This window comes from Taurulus bubalis (assembly GCF_910589615.1).
Source record: "Taurulus bubalis genome assembly, chromosome: 11".
NCBI lineage: Eukaryota > Metazoa > Chordata > Actinopteri > Perciformes > Cottidae > Taurulus > Taurulus bubalis.
This window is the reverse complement of record NC_136599.1, coordinates 26,552,280-26,572,656: the sequence shown is the minus strand read 5'-3', so window position 1 is coordinate 26,572,656 and position 20,377 is coordinate 26,552,280. Positions and strand designations below refer to the sequence as shown.

The 20,377-nt window shown below is 42.4% G+C and overlaps 1 protein-coding gene across 1 annotated transcript; it reads left to right on the top strand.

The window, feature by feature from the left end:
• Positions 1-628: 628 nt before the first annotated feature.
• On the top strand, positions 629-19,421 carry myt1a (myelin transcription factor 1a; the record flags this gene model as incomplete). Its single annotated transcript, XM_079225751.1, has 22 exons — positions 629-682; positions 869-923; positions 2,234-2,276; positions 2,370-2,435; positions 2,794-3,035; positions 4,089-5,144; positions 6,907-7,026; positions 7,393-7,483; positions 8,061-8,174; positions 8,290-8,507; positions 9,505-9,707; positions 9,804-10,019; positions 10,129-10,277; positions 13,186-13,248; positions 14,485-14,553; positions 14,807-14,869; positions 14,957-15,040; positions 15,756-15,977; positions 16,115-16,206; positions 16,505-16,608; positions 16,881-17,024; positions 19,278-19,421. Exons 2-22 carry the CDS (start codon positions 869-871, stop codon positions 19,419-19,421), a joined length of 3,558 nt encoding a protein of 1,185 aa, XP_079081877.1. The 5' UTR covers positions 629-682.
• Between the last annotated feature and the right edge of the window lie 956 nt (positions 19,422-20,377).

Here is a 20,377-nt window from a genome sequence, read left to right as displayed (position 1 = left end):
ACCCGGCCGCCATGCTGAGTGCTGACGGGCCGCAGCCTGCAGCAGGCGAGCCGTGCACCTGAACCCCGAACCCCGCGACCCCCGCGGCTGTCAGACGGACCGTCACGTGACTTCAGATTCTATAAGAGCGCAGAGGAATCTTCACATGGAGTCATGTGCGATGATATATCTTAAAGTTGTGTCTTTAATTCGTTCATGTACTATTTCTTGTTTGATTACCTTTCTATAATATATATATATATATATATATATATATATATATATATATATATATATATATATATTTATAATTGTTTATTAAATATTTAATTATGGGATTTTGCATCAAACTGAACTCTTAATTAGACCCGTAAATGTATCAAATTCAATATTTTATTAAATATTTAATTATGTGATTTTGTATCAAACTGAACTCTTAATTAGACCTGTAAATGTATCAAATTAAACCAAAACACTCTCCACAGGGTTTGTCAGCATCATATATATTCTATAGCGGCGTACGAATGAGTAAACTGACCACTATGATAAACATGTTTCCTCTAATAAATGAAGTAATCTCTTTTCATCAGCAGCTCACAGTAAAGGGGTTGTTTTGTTGTGTTTCATCCAACAGGAAATGAGTTCAAAGATCAGACACTGAGCCAGTGGTGGACCAGAGGAGAGCCAATCAACCAGCATCAAAGTATCTATCTATCTATCTATATATATATATCTATCTCTCTCTCTCTCTCTCTCTCTCTCTCTCTCTATATATATATATATATATATATATATATATATATATATATATATATATATATATATATATATATATATATATATATATATATATCAATATTAATGGTCCTTGCCTCCCCCTTTCATTCAGATGAGCCAAGACACTGCAGAGACACGAACACGAACCCGCTCCAAAGGAAGCCGGGGTCAGTATAGACACACACACACACACACACACACACACACACACACACACACACACACACACACACATACACACACACACATTCTTCTAACCCAACTAAGACTCAACTGTTTCATGGAATTCACAACTCTATTGCATGTCTGCAAAAGGTAAGTTAACCAATGCCTCCAAAATGAAAAGTAGTTTTGTTATTGTGTGAGCCGCACTGGTCACGAAGTTTACATGTTTGTTTCATCGTGGCAGTCAAGTCTTACCCATCTCTGTTTTGTTCACTGACAGCTTTCTATTCTAGAGTGTGAGGATTGTCGAGCTGAATGTGTGTATCACACTGAGCTCCTCAGATTCTGATTTCAACAGATATATGTTTACTGTACAACACAGAAACAGGATATGCACAGTTGTGTGCATACAGTACATGTATTTGTGTAGAAATGTGTTACACTTTCTGTTACAGTAGGATCACTTTCACCTTTCATCTTTTCATGTCAAGTCATAGACAGTGAAACAACCTGATGAAATAAAAACCTGCGGTAGTTTAGTAAAGACACAACAAAGTGTACCTCCTCACAGAACATAACATCATGTCATATATATGTATGGCATATGCCTGTATGTGTAGATTTTGATCATTAAATGGATCTGTCTTCATGTGTTGGCTCTAACGATGAAAGAAGTTCTGATGAACATGACAATTCCACTGAGAATCAAATCCGTTTTGATCAGCAAGACGTGGGCAAATGGTTATTATGCTAATTGTAAACAATTGCACTTTACTCTTTTACATATGTGCCAAAACAAGTGCAATGTGCATGATTCAATGAGCAATTATAATCTGTTGTGAACAACAAACTAATTGTTCAGAGATATTAACTTGTTTTGACATTCTAATAAGAGTTGAGCCAAAGCTAATGAGAAAATGAACTATATTTTGAATCGTGGCCACGCTAAAAGTGATAGCCTCAAGATAATACAATTATCATTGACTAAAGATCCTTATTAGCGACTAACACTACCAAGCAAATGTGCTTTTGGCAAATGTATAGTCGTCTTTCTGGGTCCCTGGGGGTCTGTGGCAGAATAGAGCAACTGTCCTCTTTGCTGGTTTGTAATCCAGTTGGCAAGTTTTCTGCTCACCTCATGAAGACAGAAAGAGTCATGACCTCTGTATCTACAAGGATGAATTTCACAATGTGCAGATGAGCCACGAGTAAAGCCTCCACAAAATAAAAGCATCACTGCCTTTTTCAGCTTCAGGTTCTCATTTGACTTTTATTTCTGCATCGATTGACTCTCCTGTTACTTTACTCTCAGTGTCGTCAGACCTCGTGGGACAAGAGATGAAGCAGGAGTTAAAGTGAGTGATGATATGCTTCACTGAACACTGCCATGATGTATGAAGTGTGCCTTGTGTGTATGAAGTATGAGTTTTGTCTTGCTGTGTCTGTAGCAGCTGTCCCACCCCTGGATGTGATGGCAAAGGCCACGTCAGTGGAAGATATTCTCGACATAGAAGGTAGGAACCATACTGTATTTCATCAAACCCTCCGCACAGCCAGGCAGCGCGTTGTGTTATTCTAACTGTGACCTACAAAGCTCACAGAGTCAGCAATCAGATGGAGTAAAAGCAAGTCATAGTAGAACATACAGATTCATTTCAGTGAGATGATTAAGACAACTGCTGTATTTTTGACAACATGCTATATTTTATGGTATCATACAACAGTCATAGAGCCCTGCTAGAAGCTCCACTGTTCATTACATCTCACAATAACACTTTGGCCAGAATAACAACAGGAAGCTGGTGATTGTGCTGTTTTATGTTAGCTTGTTAGCTGTTACTATTCACGTATATAACATCATGCTCTCCTCAGCATACTGGGATGCCCAATAGTGAAGAAAAGGAAGCTGGAAGAGGCTGAAGCGGAGGAGAACCAGTCTGCTCCCAAGAGGAGGAACCAGCCAGCCACAGAAGCAGGAGATGAAGGCTTCAATGCAGACAGGGATGCAGCAGAAGAGGAGGAAGGACAGAAAGAGGAGGAAGAGGAGGAAGACGACAACGATCTCAAAGAGAAGAAGAAAAACAAAACAAAATGCAGCCCAGAGTCAACAAAAAGTGAGTGAAATCAAACAAGAAAAGTTACAGGGAAACATTAGAGCACAGTTTTAGTGTAGAGACAGCAGGTAGGGCTGGAACAAAGGACATGTCCTCCTCTGCTCTTTCACAGTGTTTCATTCGCATCACTGTTAGATACTTTTCCAGTGAGTCTAAACCTATACATATTTAATTGAAATCTATTAACTCACCTTAAAAATAGCAAAGATTAGAAATGTTTAGCAGAACGTTGTTGTTGTTGTTGTTGTTGTTGTTGTTGTTGTTGTTCCAATCCAATTAACACCTCAGATGACAGCGGAGAAGCCGCATCCTTTTATCTCATTTTCAGGCCGGCTTAATTAATGACGACTAAGCGCTCCACAGTCATGCTCGCATTGTGAGGCTGTACTGTCACAATGGGATTGGACTTGAATGCTAACGCCTGTTAATGTTAACATGCTGATGCAGTTCATGTTCAGCATGATATTCAAGTTGAACTTGTTAGCATGCTAACATGACTACATGCTAATTAGCACTAAATAGCACAGCTTGTCTGATGGGAATCCTCAAACTAAAGTATTGGACAAATACGAATTTGATGATGGTGCAAGATGAAAAAGATCATCATTGGGTCAACAACCAAAATATTGCTCGTCATTACTGGGGTGGTAAAAAAAACATTGTACAAAAACTAGGTTAGCGATAGGAAAGGAAGCTATAGAAAGCTGAGATACATCATCAGTCAGTGTGCAGCACCCTGTTAGACTGTTAGAGGCATGAGTGCTTTCCGTTGCAATAATAAAGTGATGGGGAGAACACACTAGTTTTTTCCAGTTCATCGTTGATACGAAGACGTTTTAAGTTGAGTTTTAAAAGAGTGCACACACATGGAAAAGGATGGCTTGGATGCATTGCATGTGGCAGGAAGAAACGTATGGCATGTGAGGAGCAGACTCCGGCGACACTATCTTCACCTCATTAATGCTAAACAAGTCAGATAAGGTCAACTACAAGGTCAACTACTAGGACAAAGCTGTAGTGACAATAACATGTATCTATACTTTGACTCCATAGCAGAATGCTCTCTGGTGACAACAGAGGACACAGAAACAGCGGTTTGTCCTCCGGCTGAAGTTGGCGACAACGAAACAGAAACGGAGACAACGACTGAGGAAGTGAAGCCAGTGACAGACACTGATGAGCATCAGCAGGAGGAAACAGAGACCAAGGAGGAGGAGGAGGAGGAGCAGGAGGACGAAGGTCAGCTGGTGACAAAGGACCAGTCATCAGAGCAACCTGAAGAAGAAACGGCCGTTACAGAGCTTAAAGAGACAAAAGAAGAGGAGGAAGAAGAAGCAGAGGAAGAAAAGGAAGAGGAAGAGCAGCAGGAAAGGCAAGATAATATTGTAGAAGAAAAGGCAACAGAAAGACATATGATAAGTCAGGAAAACTCTGATCACCAGTACTCCAGTGGAGATTACAACCATCAGGCCAAAGAATCAACAGAGGACCAGAGTGAGCGGGGGGAACCGGAGGAAGAGGAGGAAGAGGAGGAGGAAGAGGAGGGAGAGGAGAGGGAGGTCCAACAAGAGATTGAGACTCTTTACACTTTGAGTCCACGCACTCAGGGGTCTGAGGCTGAGATGTCACTCAGGGAAGAAAAGGTCAGCACTCCTTTGACTGAGGACGACGAAGAGGATGAAGACGAAAGAGAGGAAGAGGAGGATGAGAGGCAGGGGAAGGAAGTAGACGAGGTGGTGGAGGAGGAAGAGGAGGACCGAGACTCCAGCAAAGCCTCTCCGACGACAGTGGTTATAGAAGTCCGCTCAGAGGAGGATGATGACGAGGATGATGACGAGGAGGAGGAGGAAGAAGAGGAAGAGGAGGATGAGTATGAAGGAGATGAACAGGATCGCGTCTCAGAGGGCTCAGGAATCACAGACGACTCAGAGAACTGGGATATGACCCGGGGGAACCTGGGGCTGCTGGAGCAGGCCATCGCCCTGAAGGCGGAGCAGGTGAAGGGGGGGCAGGAGGCCCGCAGCTCCCCGGACTACCAGCCATACGGATCCTCCAGCAAGGGCTCCGAGCCGGCGGCTGTGGCCCGGCGCACTGCGCACTACAGCAAAGGTACTTCCTCTTACTACTGCCACACACCACACACAGTTCAAATGGTCCTGCTTAGTGGATAGAATAGTGGATTGATAAATACCTTTCATTTGGTTTAAATATTCAATTCAATTCAGTTTATTTTATATAGCCCAACATCACAAATACAAGTTTGCCTCGGAGGGCTTTACAATCTGTACCTATCCCGGGACCTCACATCGGATCAGGAAAAACTCCCCCAATAAAGATAGTAAAAACCCTTTCACAGGGAAAAAAGGGGAAGAAACCTGAGGGAGAGCAACAGAGGAGGATCCCTCTCCCCGGATGGACAGAAGCAATAGATGTCATGTGACCAGAATGAATAACAGAACGGAGTTATAGCACATTCAATGAATGACAGAAATGATGAATATAATGAGTAGTAGGCATGGTCCATGATCCAGATAGCCACGATCCATGAAGCAGAAGGAGGTAGAGAGGAGGGAGGGTTCATCACTCAAATCTATTTATTTTGCGTAGAATTGTTGACTTGATTGACTTGCCTTCTTCTTCTTCTACCTAAAGTATCAATACGATAAACCCTTTTGTGAAGCGGCCTCTTGACCTCTCACCTCACGATATGTGAATGAAAATAGGTTCTACGGGTAACCACGAGTCTCCCTTTTACAGACACGGCCACTTTATGATATCCCCCAAGGAAATACTAAGACGTGTTCTGCACGCAGTATATATGTGTTATGTTCAACCTGTAGTAAAAGGGGGATTTGAACAATGACAGACATGGAATTGCATAAATTGTGTATGACTCAAGAGCTGAGCCTCTTTTGCACTCATGTGTGATGATGTTAGTCAAATAGTAGCCGTTTCACATGGGGAGACCATTGTTTGAACCTTAACATCACGATATAAAGGACCTGGTGTAAACACAGCCTCACGAAATGTTACCACCACAATCTGGAGAGCGAGGGCATTCAGAGGATGTTTGGCGGTAAGTATATTGACAATAAAGGCTTCTTTAGGTCCTTGCCAATAGCTGAAAAATGCAATTTTTTGCAGAAATCTCATAGCAAGGATTTTTTTTGTGATGTTCCTCAAGGCCTCATAGTCTTTATATGATATCTTCGGAGGCATTATTGATCATTTTTACAAATAGTGTCAACAACTTAAGAGAGATAATAGAGCATGGGAATGTCCATCACCTAATTTACTTTCATTATAATGTCCTAAGCCCACAATTTTCACAATTTATTTAAATTTTTAGTTCATGACTAAAATAACTTAATGTGAAATGAATCTTCATGTTCGCAGCTTTTAGATGACGCATATGTGTTGTAATAAATTGACCTTTTCATTTCCCATGAACACTCCCTGTCACTCCTCCTTACCCCTCTGTTGAAATGGGCAGAAATAGGATCAACGACATTAAAATGGACACATCTGACGGTAGATCATCTGGGCCCATGAACACGCTGCTTCTCTGCTGCTCATGTGCACAGTGATCACCATTCTAGTTCGGTGTGTTCATGCAATACATATTGTTCTTATTTTTACGTTATTTTCCATTAAAAACTGTTTGGTATTGTAACCTGCTATTTTCCTACAGGAAATAGTCCAAATAAATGCCTCTTGTTTGGTAAATCCCTCAGTGGCAATGACAATGCATTCAGAAGCCTATTAATGATGCATAAAAGGTGCCGTTATGGTTAGCAGTTACTGGTAGACCTCCACCCTTGTTACTCTAGTCCTTATTGCTGCCATCTAAATCACACCATCCTGTATTCAGAGAAAAAGGAGGTGAAGTGTCCAACCCCAGGGTGTGACGGGACTGGTCATGTGACTGGGCTGTACCCTCACCATCGCAGTCTATCTGGATGTCCTCACAAAGACCGAATCCCTCCGGAGAGTGAGTACATGTTCCCTCTCAGAACGCCGTGGACACCAATGTGACGCTCCTGATGCATCTTGTATCACTTTCAGGGATACAGCAGATGTCCGTCAGCTCAACCATAGTCCTTAGATCTCTGTTTAATGTGACATACAGACCATTGTTATATGTATATTGTTGTGATATTTAACAGCTAGCTTGTTTTTGCTATTAATACCAGCATTAGTATTACTACTTCCACTACTACTTCCTTCTTTTTTCGAAGAACTAAGAACTAATACCTTTATAACCACTGCTTTTTTTTCAAATGTTGTTCTTCCTACTGCTAGTGTGTGAAACCGTGTACAGCGAGCTAAAGAGTGTGTGTCTGCTGTGTGTCTGTAGTCCTGGCCATGCATGAGAACGTCTTGAAGTGTCCGACTCCTGGCTGCACAGGCCAAGGCCATGTCAACAGTAACCGCAACACACACCGCAGGTTAATAAAGCACACAAGGACACACGCACACACACACACACACACGCACACGCACACGCACACGCACACACACACATACACACACACACACACACACACACACACACACACACAGTGCACATGTGCTCGGCTAGCACAACAAATGTGGCCAGAGAACATATAGCAGATGTTTCTGTGTCTTCCAAAGGCAAAAATTAGGGACATGAGAAAATGTTGAAGTTGTTTTGAGATTATTATGAAGATTTTTCTCATAGTTTGGATTCATAAATCTATGCAAATGTAAAATACATCAATGTTATAAACAGTGTACGGTCTGGCAGAGATTCAGTTTGTAATCATCGACTAACAGTAGTTTTGGAGTCAAATTCTGGAGTAGGTAGAATGGAAATGATAAAAAATGAATAGTGCACAATTAACAAAACATTCAATCTCACCTAATACTACTAACACAAACTTACAACTTACTCTTTAGAAGACTTATTAATAATTCAAACACCTGTCTGCATATTAAATGTCTCCCTATTTATGAGTGTTTTGTCCCATTGAATGCAAACACTTGGATATGTCCCCTTGTCAGTCTGTCTGGCTGTCCCATCGCAGCAGCGTCTAAGCTGAACAAGAGCCAGGACAAGCAGGTTATTTTACAAGCTGCACCCAGCGAACCCTCCTCCAACTCTGACAGAGTGCTCAGGTGATTTACTTTTTCAATTCAGTGTTTTAAACCACAGATACATATAAGGTGACATCAACGAAATGCAGTCTGTGTCCCCGTAGCAATAATGCATAACTGATACCTTCTCCTCCAGGCCCATGTGCTTTGTGAAACAGCTGGAGATCCCTCAGTACGGCAGCTACCGGCCCAACACCGTGACCACCACGCCTCGGGCTAACCTGGCCAAGGAGCTGGAGAAATACTCCAAGGTGTCTTTTGACTATGCAAGCTTTGATGTCCAGGTGTTTGGAAAGCGAATGCTCATTCCAAAGACACCCAGCAGCACTGAAACATCACCCAAAGCCTTCAAATGTAAGATCCACTTTGAGATTTGATTTGACATGCAACATGAAGCATAACGATGAGCACAGTGTTTTCTTTAGGTTGGAACAGAAGCCCTGTAAACTGGGTCTGTCTGTGATGTGTATTACTTCTTTCACACATAGTTGGCTGAATGAGATGTCGTTACATTACAGTACTGGATGTTTTTTAGGCTGATACGGTGATCAATATTTGAGAGTTGAAAAATCTGACAATGATGTATCCATCAAAATATATTTTCTATTTAATTAAATAATCATGATCTCGAACTGCTTAATGCCAGCTCTCAAATCAAGAAGTTATGCGCACAAATTAAAAGAACATACATTGAATATCTAATTTCGATAACACAGCTTTGTTCCTCAGGCCGCAGGAAAAACTGTATCTCTCCACATCTTTCTGTCTTTCCCTCTTTATTGTCCACAGTCTTTATCAAGATGAAAAAAGGCTTTCACACAATGTCCAACTAAAAAACTGAAAACTGAATGATAACAAATAGACAAATAAAGGTAGAGGGTATCCTAGACACATTAAAACATGACATCTTAAAAAGACAACAGATGACTGATTGGGTGGTCAAGCCATGGGATGTCAAAATGATCCCATTGGATCTTTTGCAGGTGCGTTTGGATTTTCAAAGAAATACGTGGATATTCTTCAGATTCTACCCACTCAACAACATTGCACCTTAAAAATGTTTCAAATGGCATTTACACATTGTTGTCATTTCAGAGCGTGAATGAGTTATATTTGTGCTTACATATGAGTTTCTTGTTTTCTCCGTACAATACTGTTTGTTTACACCATAATGCATGACTCCTTTGCTGCCATGCACAACAACCCATCACTGGATGAAAATAAATCTGATATTACTGTAACTGCCAGCAGCAGCTCTGTTAGCCATGTTTAGCTACAACTGTATATATATATGGTGGTCTGCTCTCCTGTTTTGGTTCCAGCTTATTCATTCTGCTCTATCCCCCCACAGCTAAATCATTCCCTAAGGCCTCCTCTCCCAGTCACAGTGTGTCAGGAGGCTTTTCTATGAGCGCCTCGTCCTCCAGTAGTTATGACTACAGTCAGGATGCAGAGGCAGCCCACATGGCAGCAACAGCCATCCTCAACCTGTCCACCCGCTGCTGGGAGAGACCAGAGACTATCAGCACCAAGCCCAGGGAACCCTGCTCCAAGGTACACATGTAGACTAGCTAAACAGTGCAGGCACTCCCATGCTCTTGGATATTTGGCTCACTTTATTTGCACTGACTGCCATCCTGAACCCTATAGGAGTCTGACATTGAAGTGGATGAGAATGGCACCTTGGACCTCAGCATGAAGAAGACCAAGAAGGAGGGCGTGCAACCTCCAGAGCCTTCGTCATCCTCCTCGTCATCCTCTCAACACATCGGAGCCACACTGTCTCAGAGCCACACTCAGCCAGAGTGGGAGGAGCCGCTGGACTTCACCAAGTCAAGTGGAGTCAAAGAAGAAGATCATGAAGAGGTACACGCTTGCAGAAATCACACCACTGTAAGAAAAAACAGACACATATAAGTAGAGCGAATGACAACGTTTGTTTCCCCCATGTTACCGTTGTTTTATCTGTCTCCAGGTGGAATATACAGCTCCTTCATACACCTCTTCTGATGGTGAGGAAGAGGACCAGGAAAACCTGGAGGACAGGAAGTACCCCGGTGAGGTCACCACCGGCAGCTTCAAGGTCAAGTTTCCGCCCAAAGACAGCAAGAAGGAGATTCTTATGTAAGTCACAACTCTTGCCACACGTCCAATCAGCACATTGCTTGCCACCATTGGCACACGGTAGCTTAACCATTGGCATACGGTAGCTTAACCATTGGCACACGGTAGGTAGCTTAACCATTGACACATGGTAGGTAGTTTAACCATTGGCACACAGTAGTTTAACCATTGGCACACGGTAGCTTAACCATTGGCCCACGGTAGGTAGATTAACCATTGGCACACGGTAAGTAGCTTAACCATTGGCACACGGTAGTTTAACCATTGGCACACAGTAGGTAGCTTAACCATTGGCACACGGTAGTTTAACCATTGGCACACAGTAGGTAGCTTAACCCAGGGCTCTCAAGTTTTTAAGACAGGTAAGAGTGACATATCCTCCTCCTCCCCCCATTAACCATTGGCACACAGTAGGTAGCTTAACCATTGGCACACAGTAGGTAGTTTAACCATTGGCACACAGTAGGTAGCTTAACCATTGGCACACAGTAGGTAGCTTAACCATTGGCACACGTTAGCTTAACCATTGGCACACAGTAGGTAGCTTAACCATTGGCACACAGTAGGTAGCTTAACCATTGGCACACGGCAGGTAGCTTAACCATTGGCACACAGTAGGTAGCTTAACCATTGGCACACGGCAGGTAGCTTAACCATTGGCACACAGTAGGTAGCTTAACCATTGGCACACGGTAGCTTAACCATTGGCACACAGTAGGTAGCTTAACCATTGGCACACAGTAGGTAGCTTAACCATTGGCACACGGCAGGTAGCTTAACCATTGACACACAGTAGAAAGCTTAACCATTGGCACACGGCAGGTAGCTTAACCATTGGCACACAGTAGGTAGCTAAACCATTGGCACACGGCAGGTGGCTTAACCATTGGCACACAGTAGGTAGCTTAACCATTGGCACACAGCAGGTAGCTTAACCATTGGCACACAGTAGGTAGCTTAACCATTGGCACACGGCAGGTAGCTTAACCATTGACACACAGTAGAAAGCTTAACCATTGGCACACAGCAGGTAGCTTAACCATTAGCACACAGTAGGTAGCTAAACCATTGGCACACGGCAGGTAGCTTAACCATTGGCACACAGTAGGTAGCTTAACCATTGGCACACAGCAGGTAGCTTAACCATTGGCACACAGTAGGTAGCTTAACCATTGGCACACAGTAGGTAGCTTAACCATTGGCACACGGTAGTTTAACCATTGGCACACAGTAGTTTAGCCATTGGCACATGGTAGCTTAATCATTGGCACACGCTAGGTAGCTTAACCATTGGCACACGGTAGGTAGCTTAACCATTGGCACACGGTAGCTTAACCATTGGCACACAGTAGGTAGCTTACCATTGGCACACGGAAGCTTAACCATTGGCACACAGTAGGTAGCTTACCATTGGCACACGGTAGCTTAACCATTGGCACACAGTAGGTAGCTTACCATTGGCACACGGTAGCTTAACCATTGGCACACAGTAGGTAGCTTAACCATTGGCACACGGTAGCTTAACCATTGGCACACTAGCAGTAAGTGTGCATCAGAGTTTTGCAAATGTTGAAGTGCGCTATCATCTGATGGAAAAATGAACAGCCATTGGCAGTTGCACAGCCTATTTACAGTAATTTGATAGATTTCCCCCCCCCACCCACATTCGAAGAAGACCCACCCTGCTCTGCCTCTGATGGGCTAGTAATTGTTTCTTTCTCCACATCATTTGTTAAGTTTATAGCTGATGAACAACACTGGTGGAAGGTTGGTTGGTGAATGATTTGAACTCAGATGTGAATGTTTTCCTGAGGGTAGCATCCTTCTTGTACAGTTTAGTGCTCTCATGTATGATGACAACATCCTGATTATGTAAGGAAAATGTTGCTATGCATTGCATTCAGTTGGAGATTTTAATTCTAATGTGGTGCCATCATTAAATGTTATATTAACCGTAATGTTGATATTGCACATTGATTACGAGTTCATCAAAAAATACTATTAAAAACATGGTTGCTGACCACTGTATCCCTATAGAAGAAGAATATAAACACAATATAAAGGAATATAGAAACATTAACACCACTTAAAATGACCTCCAGACCTTGAGATGTGCTCAAAGGATCTGAAGCCTGGTTACAGTTCATGTGGGACAAGTGTCAACCACAACAGTGACTGTGATTGGCTGAGACGCCTGTTAATCAGTCCATTAAACAATTAAGCAACCATATGTCTCAAATATATTTCTCCTAAACCTAATGCTATGTTCATGTCACATGAGAGTTACTGTAAATATCAGTTTCCAAGTCGCAGATAGCATGTGTGACGGCCCTCCCACTTTGGACAGCCTTAGCTGTAAAGCGGTCTGAGTGTTCCCACGAGGGGATCCTACCACACCAAGGCCCCCGTGCAGACTACACAGAAATGTACAAATATGTTTTGATTTATTGTAAAACTGTACACAGGGGCCTTCACAGTCTAGGTAATAATTAAGGGGAAATACTCTGTAACATTCCATGAGCCACTTTTTAATATATTCATGTCAAGAGAGTCCAAATATGGACTTCTGACAAAGTCTATTATTCTAGATAATTAAACCAAAATGTGATGAACACAATGCACCATTGTTTTCACAATATATTTTTGAATAGTCGTACAGACGACTTAAGTTGTTAGGTGACGTAAACTCTCAAATCTTTCCCACTCTACCATCCAACCCATACAACCTAAACACAGTATCAGGTTCAATAGCTGTATAGGAGACAGTGATATTCAATATTGACTAATGATATTCTTGTGGAACAAAAACAAGTCTATAGTATAGTATAGTGTTTTCCTCTGGCGTGTCAGTATAAACATCCTCTTCAAAGCCAATGGACTGATGTGTGAGTATGTGTCTTGGCCATAGATGTCCCACCCCAGGCTGTGATGGCAGTGGACACATCACTGGCAACTACGCATCCCACCGAAGGTAAGACCTGCACTCTAACTTGGAAATCATAAGCGAAGTATGATTGCTTTACAAATCTATGGTGCTTTGCACAGATTTGATGATTCTGACCAGAATCATTTTAGAAGGAAAAGGGGAGTGGCTGGTAAATTTGATCGCATTTTTCCAGTTGTTTGTGGAAACACTGGAAGAAATCGGCAAAATTACAAGTTGTACTTCATCTTACTTCCTGGAAAGACTCAACAAATCTGTTACCAGCCTGTGGAAATGTAGATAAGCATGACGCAGAGCTTGAATGAGTACGGCCACTTTCTAATGAATATACTAGTGTACTAATATAGTGACTGTAAGTGTGGGATCAAAATAGATCCCTTTTCTGCTACCCCAAGCCACAAGGAGGCCAAATGTGCAGCTGTGTTAAGTACAATATGTTGGAAGTTGGAAAGCTGGTGGATAAGAGCATAGACTTCTGCTTGAGCCTGTAAAAGCCTCTCTCCATACATCATGGCCTGAACAGAGGCTGGCAGGTAGCAGAGATATGTTTTGATATCATTTATGCACATCAATTTGTACTTGCATATCACAAATTAATCCGTCAAATTCACAATTCTTGCACATGCTCATGCCTCCAAATTTTGCATGTACATGATTTGTAGGCCGTGAGTCGAGTACAGTTTAAGCACTGGCATGACAGGCTGCTCTCTTAAGCCCATAAGCCCTTTAAAAAAAGCCAAACTATTTTCACATTATTTGATATGACTGGTGTTCAGAGTAAAATAATCTACTGAAATGATGGCCTCTTCAGTTGTAAGGAGAGGGCTGGTGTTCTGCTGGAGGAGGGACATGAGCCAGTACCTTCTGACCTGCAGAAAGGCTGTCATTAGAACTAAAGAGGCCTTTTAAATCAGCAACACATCATCAGTGGATTGTTTTATTTACACCCAATAGCATTCTGCTTGGATGACTGAGATGACTCACACACACACACACACACACACACACACACACACACACACACACACACACACACACACACACACACACACACACACGTCCATCGCTCATTATTTTTCCTATCCACTCCACCACTGTAGAGATCAGATAATTAAATAACTCCTGTCCTCCCTGTGTGTGTGCTGCCCAGTCCTGTCCTGGTTCTGTAGTCCAGTTCAGGTTCTGGCTCTTTCCTTCACTCATACTCAGACATCCTGTTATCAGTCTGGTTTTCTGACGCTCTCTCTCTAACCTATCTTCCAGTCTGTCAGGCTGTCCTCTTGCTGATAAATCACTTCGGACCCTCATGGCTGCCCACACAGCTGAACTAAAGTATGTCTGCTTTCTCCTGTCTCTCACCTCCAACATGTTCACTGAGCACTCAGTCTGCAGCTACAGCTCTGTCCCTGCTCTCCTTTTAACACTAATATAAAATAGTCAGAATCAATCATAATTAAGTCCAATATTAAAAAATCCAAACCCAAAACAATGAGCCCTAATGATTTAGTGAGAAAAGCTGGTTTCTGCCTGCAGTCTGCTGATAATGTAAGCCTGTGGAGTGAAAGATAGTCTGTGTGTGTCTCAGGTGTCCCACTCCAGGTTGTGACGGATCAGGACACATCACAGGAAACTATTCCTCACATAGAAGGTAGGAGCTCCCCTCCGGTGTGTCTGCTGTGCTATCGCTCTGTGCAGACGGGTAATGTGATTGGTCCTCTCTGTTCCTCCCTGCTAGTCTTTCCGGATGCCCTCGAGCCAAGAAAGGCGGGGTCAAAACAACCCCCACCAAGGATGACAAGGAAGACTCTGAGCTCTTGAGGTGAGCAACCGAAGCTCATTGGCTCCTGCAACCAAGCAAGGCGTATCTCACGTTAGACTGTCACAGTGCCACGGCTGTTAGGAGATGGGGGTATAAATAATTAAGTGATTAACAGTTGCTCACATTTCCTGAAACCTACTGTGGATATTCATACACTCTGGAAGAGGGATCCTTGTGTTCTGGGTGACGCCCTGACCTTTTAGTCAACGCCCCCATCAGGACAAAGTAGGTACTCATACACGAGAAGTGCATCTAACGGGCAGGTGTCGTGACATTTACTGAAAGCTTTACCACCCTCAGAACAAAGGCAGATTACCGTCAAGTATATTGAACACATTTATTTTTCATTTTTTAGTTCAGCTATCTGTTCTATTTTATTATTCTATCTGTAAAAATGGGGAGAAAAAACAATGATTTGCACTATTGAGTAAATGGAAAATGTTAGGAGTCAAATAAGCGTGGAAAGTAACAAAAAGCAAACAGGGAAATTGATGATAACTCTTGATTTCGTGAAAAAGGAATTAACTGAGGGGTGTAAATGTGTATTAACTTTCCATTTAAGATATTTAATTAACTCTTCTAATTCATTCCTGGTGAATTTTTCTTCAACACTGCTTCTAAAACTAAAACCCCACATTTGGACTGATGGGTCAGTCTTGTGCTGGCCTGACAGCTCCACGGTCCCAACAGTCACACGGTGCTCTCCTGTCTCCAGGTGTCCAGTTCCTGGCTGTGACAGTCTGGGTCACATCAGCGGGAAGTACGCCACACACCGCAGCGCCTACGGCTGTCCGCTGGCAGCCCGCCGGCAGAAGGAGGGTCTCCTTAACGGCACTCCCTTCTCCTGGAAGGCCTTCAAGACCGAGGGTCCGACCTGCCCGACGCCGGGCTGCGACGGCTCTGGCCACGCTAACGGCAGCTTCCTGACACACCGCAGGTATCCTTAATATCTGAGGGTCTCAGCACACACAGAACAGTATTATTCCAAACCCAGCTGAGAGTTTCACTCAGCCGAATAATCTCCGCCTTGTTAGAATGTTCGAGCTCTTGATCCTGATCTGCTGCTCCTCTCAGTCTGTCAGGTTGTCCCAGAGCGACGGCCAACAAGAAGAGAGCCAAATTCCCCGGAGACGAGTATATCACTGCAAAGTTCAGAGCCAGTGATGGTAAGAGACAGAACGTTCCACTCTGCCTATTATGTGTGTCCAACAAGTCCCCCGAACTACTATTAATAACAAGACACAGATGCATGAAGACATAAAAGGTCCCTCAGGTTTGTCAGGGACAACAACACAAGACTCAGAGACAGATGTCATGTCCTCTCCACTCTGATAGACGTGTTGCCACTGCATGTAGCGCCGCTCGGGACCTGCAAATATAATATAAATGATTCCTGCCATGAAACATGTGTGACGGTTGTCTTGATGCTCTGTTTGCTAACTGTGCGTTGTTGCCCTCGCTCAGTTCTGGACAACGATGAGGACATCAAGCAGCTCAACAAGGAGATCAATGACCTGAGCGAGTCCAACTCAGAGATGGAGACCGACATGATGAACCTGCACACTCAGGTGAGCGCAGCTGCTCTGCACTGCTGCACTGCTGCCAGCAGCAGCAGATGAGACACCCAATACCTGTTAAAGTACATCAAGGAGACACTGCCATGTGCCATATGATGGGAGGCTGTTGGCTGTTGGTTTGTAATTGATCTGCTTCACTGACCCGCTTCATTGATGAATTAGTATAGCTGGATATGGTGCAGCCGGTAATTCTCTCTACCAGTTTGTCAGTGCTCTTTGTGTTGCTGCTTCAGGACTGATTTGTGTGTCTGTCTCTGCTTCAGATCTCTTCAATGGAGAAGAACCTGAAGAGCATGGAGGAGGAGAACAAACATATCGAGGAGAGGAATGAGGCCTTATTCCTGGAGCTATCCGGCCTGAGTCAGGCCTTGATCCGCAGCCTGGCCAACATCCGCCTGCCCGCCATGGTGAGAATACACACGGTCTTTTTGCTTAAAAGAGGACATTGTTTTCTCTATTGTATCAACACAACCTCTCTACACAGTTACATATTCCACATGGGGACGGACCCCACTGTGGCAGTGGACGTGGATATTTCTATAAAACACACCACTACGTTGCCTATGATTGGACTTATGAAGCCCAGGTGCAAACACTGATAATATTGATTGGAGCGGCCTGGTCCCGTCACTCAGGGAACCAAGGTTACAATGTAACCAAGTGTTATGTTACAGTTGCTCGCATTCTAGAATAGAAATACATAACATAGAGAAATTATAAATATATATATATATATATATATATATATATATATATATATATATATATATATAAATAATACTAAGTATGTGTGTACATTATACTACAGTATAACGACAGTATAAATAAGAAATATGTAAAGTGTGTATAAAACAACATATAACAAATAATGCTGAAAATTAGATCTATGATTCAGTGTGTAAAAATGCAATAATAGAATAAATGTAGTTTAAATGAACAGTATAAAAAAACAGTCTTAATGTAAACCAAAGTAGTTTAGAGTGAAACTGAATAACAAACAGTTCAATTATTGCACTAAATTACCTTATTACCTTGTTGTTGTAAATGTTGTGTCAATGTTGCTCAGTTGAGGATATAAGCTATGGGACTATCACTGCTGATTGTAGTAAAAGAACAAAAATATATATATAATATACAACAGTAAGCAATCAAATGAACACCTAAATACAATGTAACCTTAAAGTTGTTAACATCTGTGTGACAAAATACCACGTGTTTGAGTTTGAGTTTGAGCAGGTTGAGTGTGTGTGTGTGTGGGTAGTCTGAACACACCGAGAGCAGCTGTTGATGTGGACTCCCTGTTGGAGGGTTTTTATAACACACTTCCACTTCCCGCTAATTGATTTGGGAAAGCGCTTAATACAGAGGACCCTTCACTCAAACGTGCAAACTGAGTGGAAGTAGGTAGGCAGAGAATGTAGGGGGTTTGGATGTTGAGCGTAGTCTTTTTCAAGCGTATTTTACTATCTCGTGGTCTTCTTCTTTACTGCCTTTGGAGGCGCATTGCTACCACCAACTGTCAATCAGTGCAATAGCAGGAAACCAGTGGCAGGACTGAACTCATTGCTCTATAACTCTACTAGATGAAACCAGTGAGCCCTTGACCAGCTAACAGGGTCTATATGAGAATGTAGATCACCCTCAGGAAATGTTTTGCTAATCCAATAAACAGCCGGCAGGTCTATCAGCTGTCTGGTATTGATGAGCTGGTGTTTTGTTCCTACAGCAACCTTTCAATCAAACGAGAGAGAGGGAGAGACATTCCTGTCTTGACCTGGGATGTTGGTGTCATGACTTGAAGTTTACATGTGACCTGCATACCAATGATCTTCTCCATGAGGAGTGGGACAGGGCTGACCGGAACCGCTTAGTGTAACGAGCAACGAGCATAGAGAGTGACGCACATGCTCGTGTGGCTGGGGACTGATGGGGTCTTTGGGAAGACTTTTCAAAAGAAGCACATCCAGGCCCCTTTTGGAGAGTGACTATGTGGGCATGTGTTGTAACTGAGCAAACAAACAACGGCCTCTTTCCATTGGCATCATCAGTGAAGGCCTACCAACGTTCCCAGTAACTGCTAGCGAGCCAAACTATGTAAGCTTAGAACCAGAGCTCTGCAAACACAGGTTAAAACTGAATCATAATGAATGGAAAGCACTAAAGTAACGCATGTAGATAAACCCTTCTCCTCAAAATCTCAGTTTATAATTGGAAAATGAGAGTGGATCATGATCTGGTCTCATTTGTTTGACCCATAAACTCACCCAGACACCTGTGGGTGCGTTTCTTTGTCCAATAATGATGCAGATGGGATTACAGTGTAGTCATTTGAACGCTCTGAGGTCTCATACAGACGTTAAAGGAGGTCTTGTGTGTCCTATCAGACGAGGGGTGTGACCGAGCCCTGGGAATGACGACATGCTGTCCTTTATCATGTAACCTTCTTTCCCAGAGGAGGTCTTCAGGCAGCTATATTCTCATCTCAGAGATACACCGCCTTCAGCTTCATGTTGAGGTGGAAATGTCCAACTGCACATTATGTGCTCCACTGATGATTGTGATTTTTGTATTCTCCGAGTCAGTAATACATAGAAGTTTACCACTCAAATGCTTACTCTTAAAAGACTCAAACTTTCTAACTTCTGAACTTGTGTGTTCAGCAGGAGCCGCTGTCAGAGCAGAACTTTGACAGCTATGTGGACACCCTGACCCACATGTTTACCAATAAAGACTGCTACCAGAACCCTGAGAACCGAGCTCTGCTGGAGTCCATCAACCAGGCGGTGAAGGGCATCGAGGTGTGATGGACAGGAGGACATCACAGTGACTACACCCATTTTTCTTTCCAAACCCTTTAAATACTGTATGTAATTAATTCTTCTCATTTGGAACTTTGTCATCTGTTCTTTGCATTAGTTTGCTGTTTGCATGTTGCTTTATGATGGTATGAGTGTGAACAGATTAGGGTGTAAAGCGTGGTGGTAGCACACTGGAATGAATCTGTTACTGTAAGCAAGGGCATCTCAAGGTATACCAGAGCGGCAGGAGCGCAGAACAAAGTCAGGAGTGCAGTATACAGCCTGAGCAGACAGACTCTTAGTTAGTGAACATATCCCATCTCCACTTAATAATGTTGATAGTATTCTATATGAGCATAGTGATGTTGCACCTCCAGGACTAGTTTGTAGATTCATTCTTACTATTGCTGTGTAACTATTTAAATCCTTTGCAAATGTTGGTTTAATAACTTATTCATTCATGTCTGCTGTATTATTTTTATGTATGCCTATTTATTATTAATTATATATTTATTATTTTGTATTTCAAAATGCTACCTGAGAAGATTTTAAATGTTAATCAAGAGAAGGGAATCATTTCCTCTGCATTGTTGAACAAAGAGGAAATATTTTAAGATATCAACTATGAATTGTTTTATATATCTTATTATTTATTTAAAATACTGGGATCTTTTTAAGTGCAAATATTTTGTAACTGAAAGTTTTTTAATCATTTTCTAAAGATTTCTTTTTTTTTTTTGGTGCTTCGGTTTATATTATTTCCCTTTTTATTTTCACAAACTATTTTGAGTACATTGCAATACACAGGGAATATTGAGCTACACATATTTGGTATTTATTTGTTGATGAAGAACAAAGTGATGGTGAATATTTATTTTGTATCGTCTGTGTGTTAATGATGGCTGTGTATGGATTAGTCTTTAAGTTGCTCTTGAAATAAAGGTTAACCCACAGTATATGTG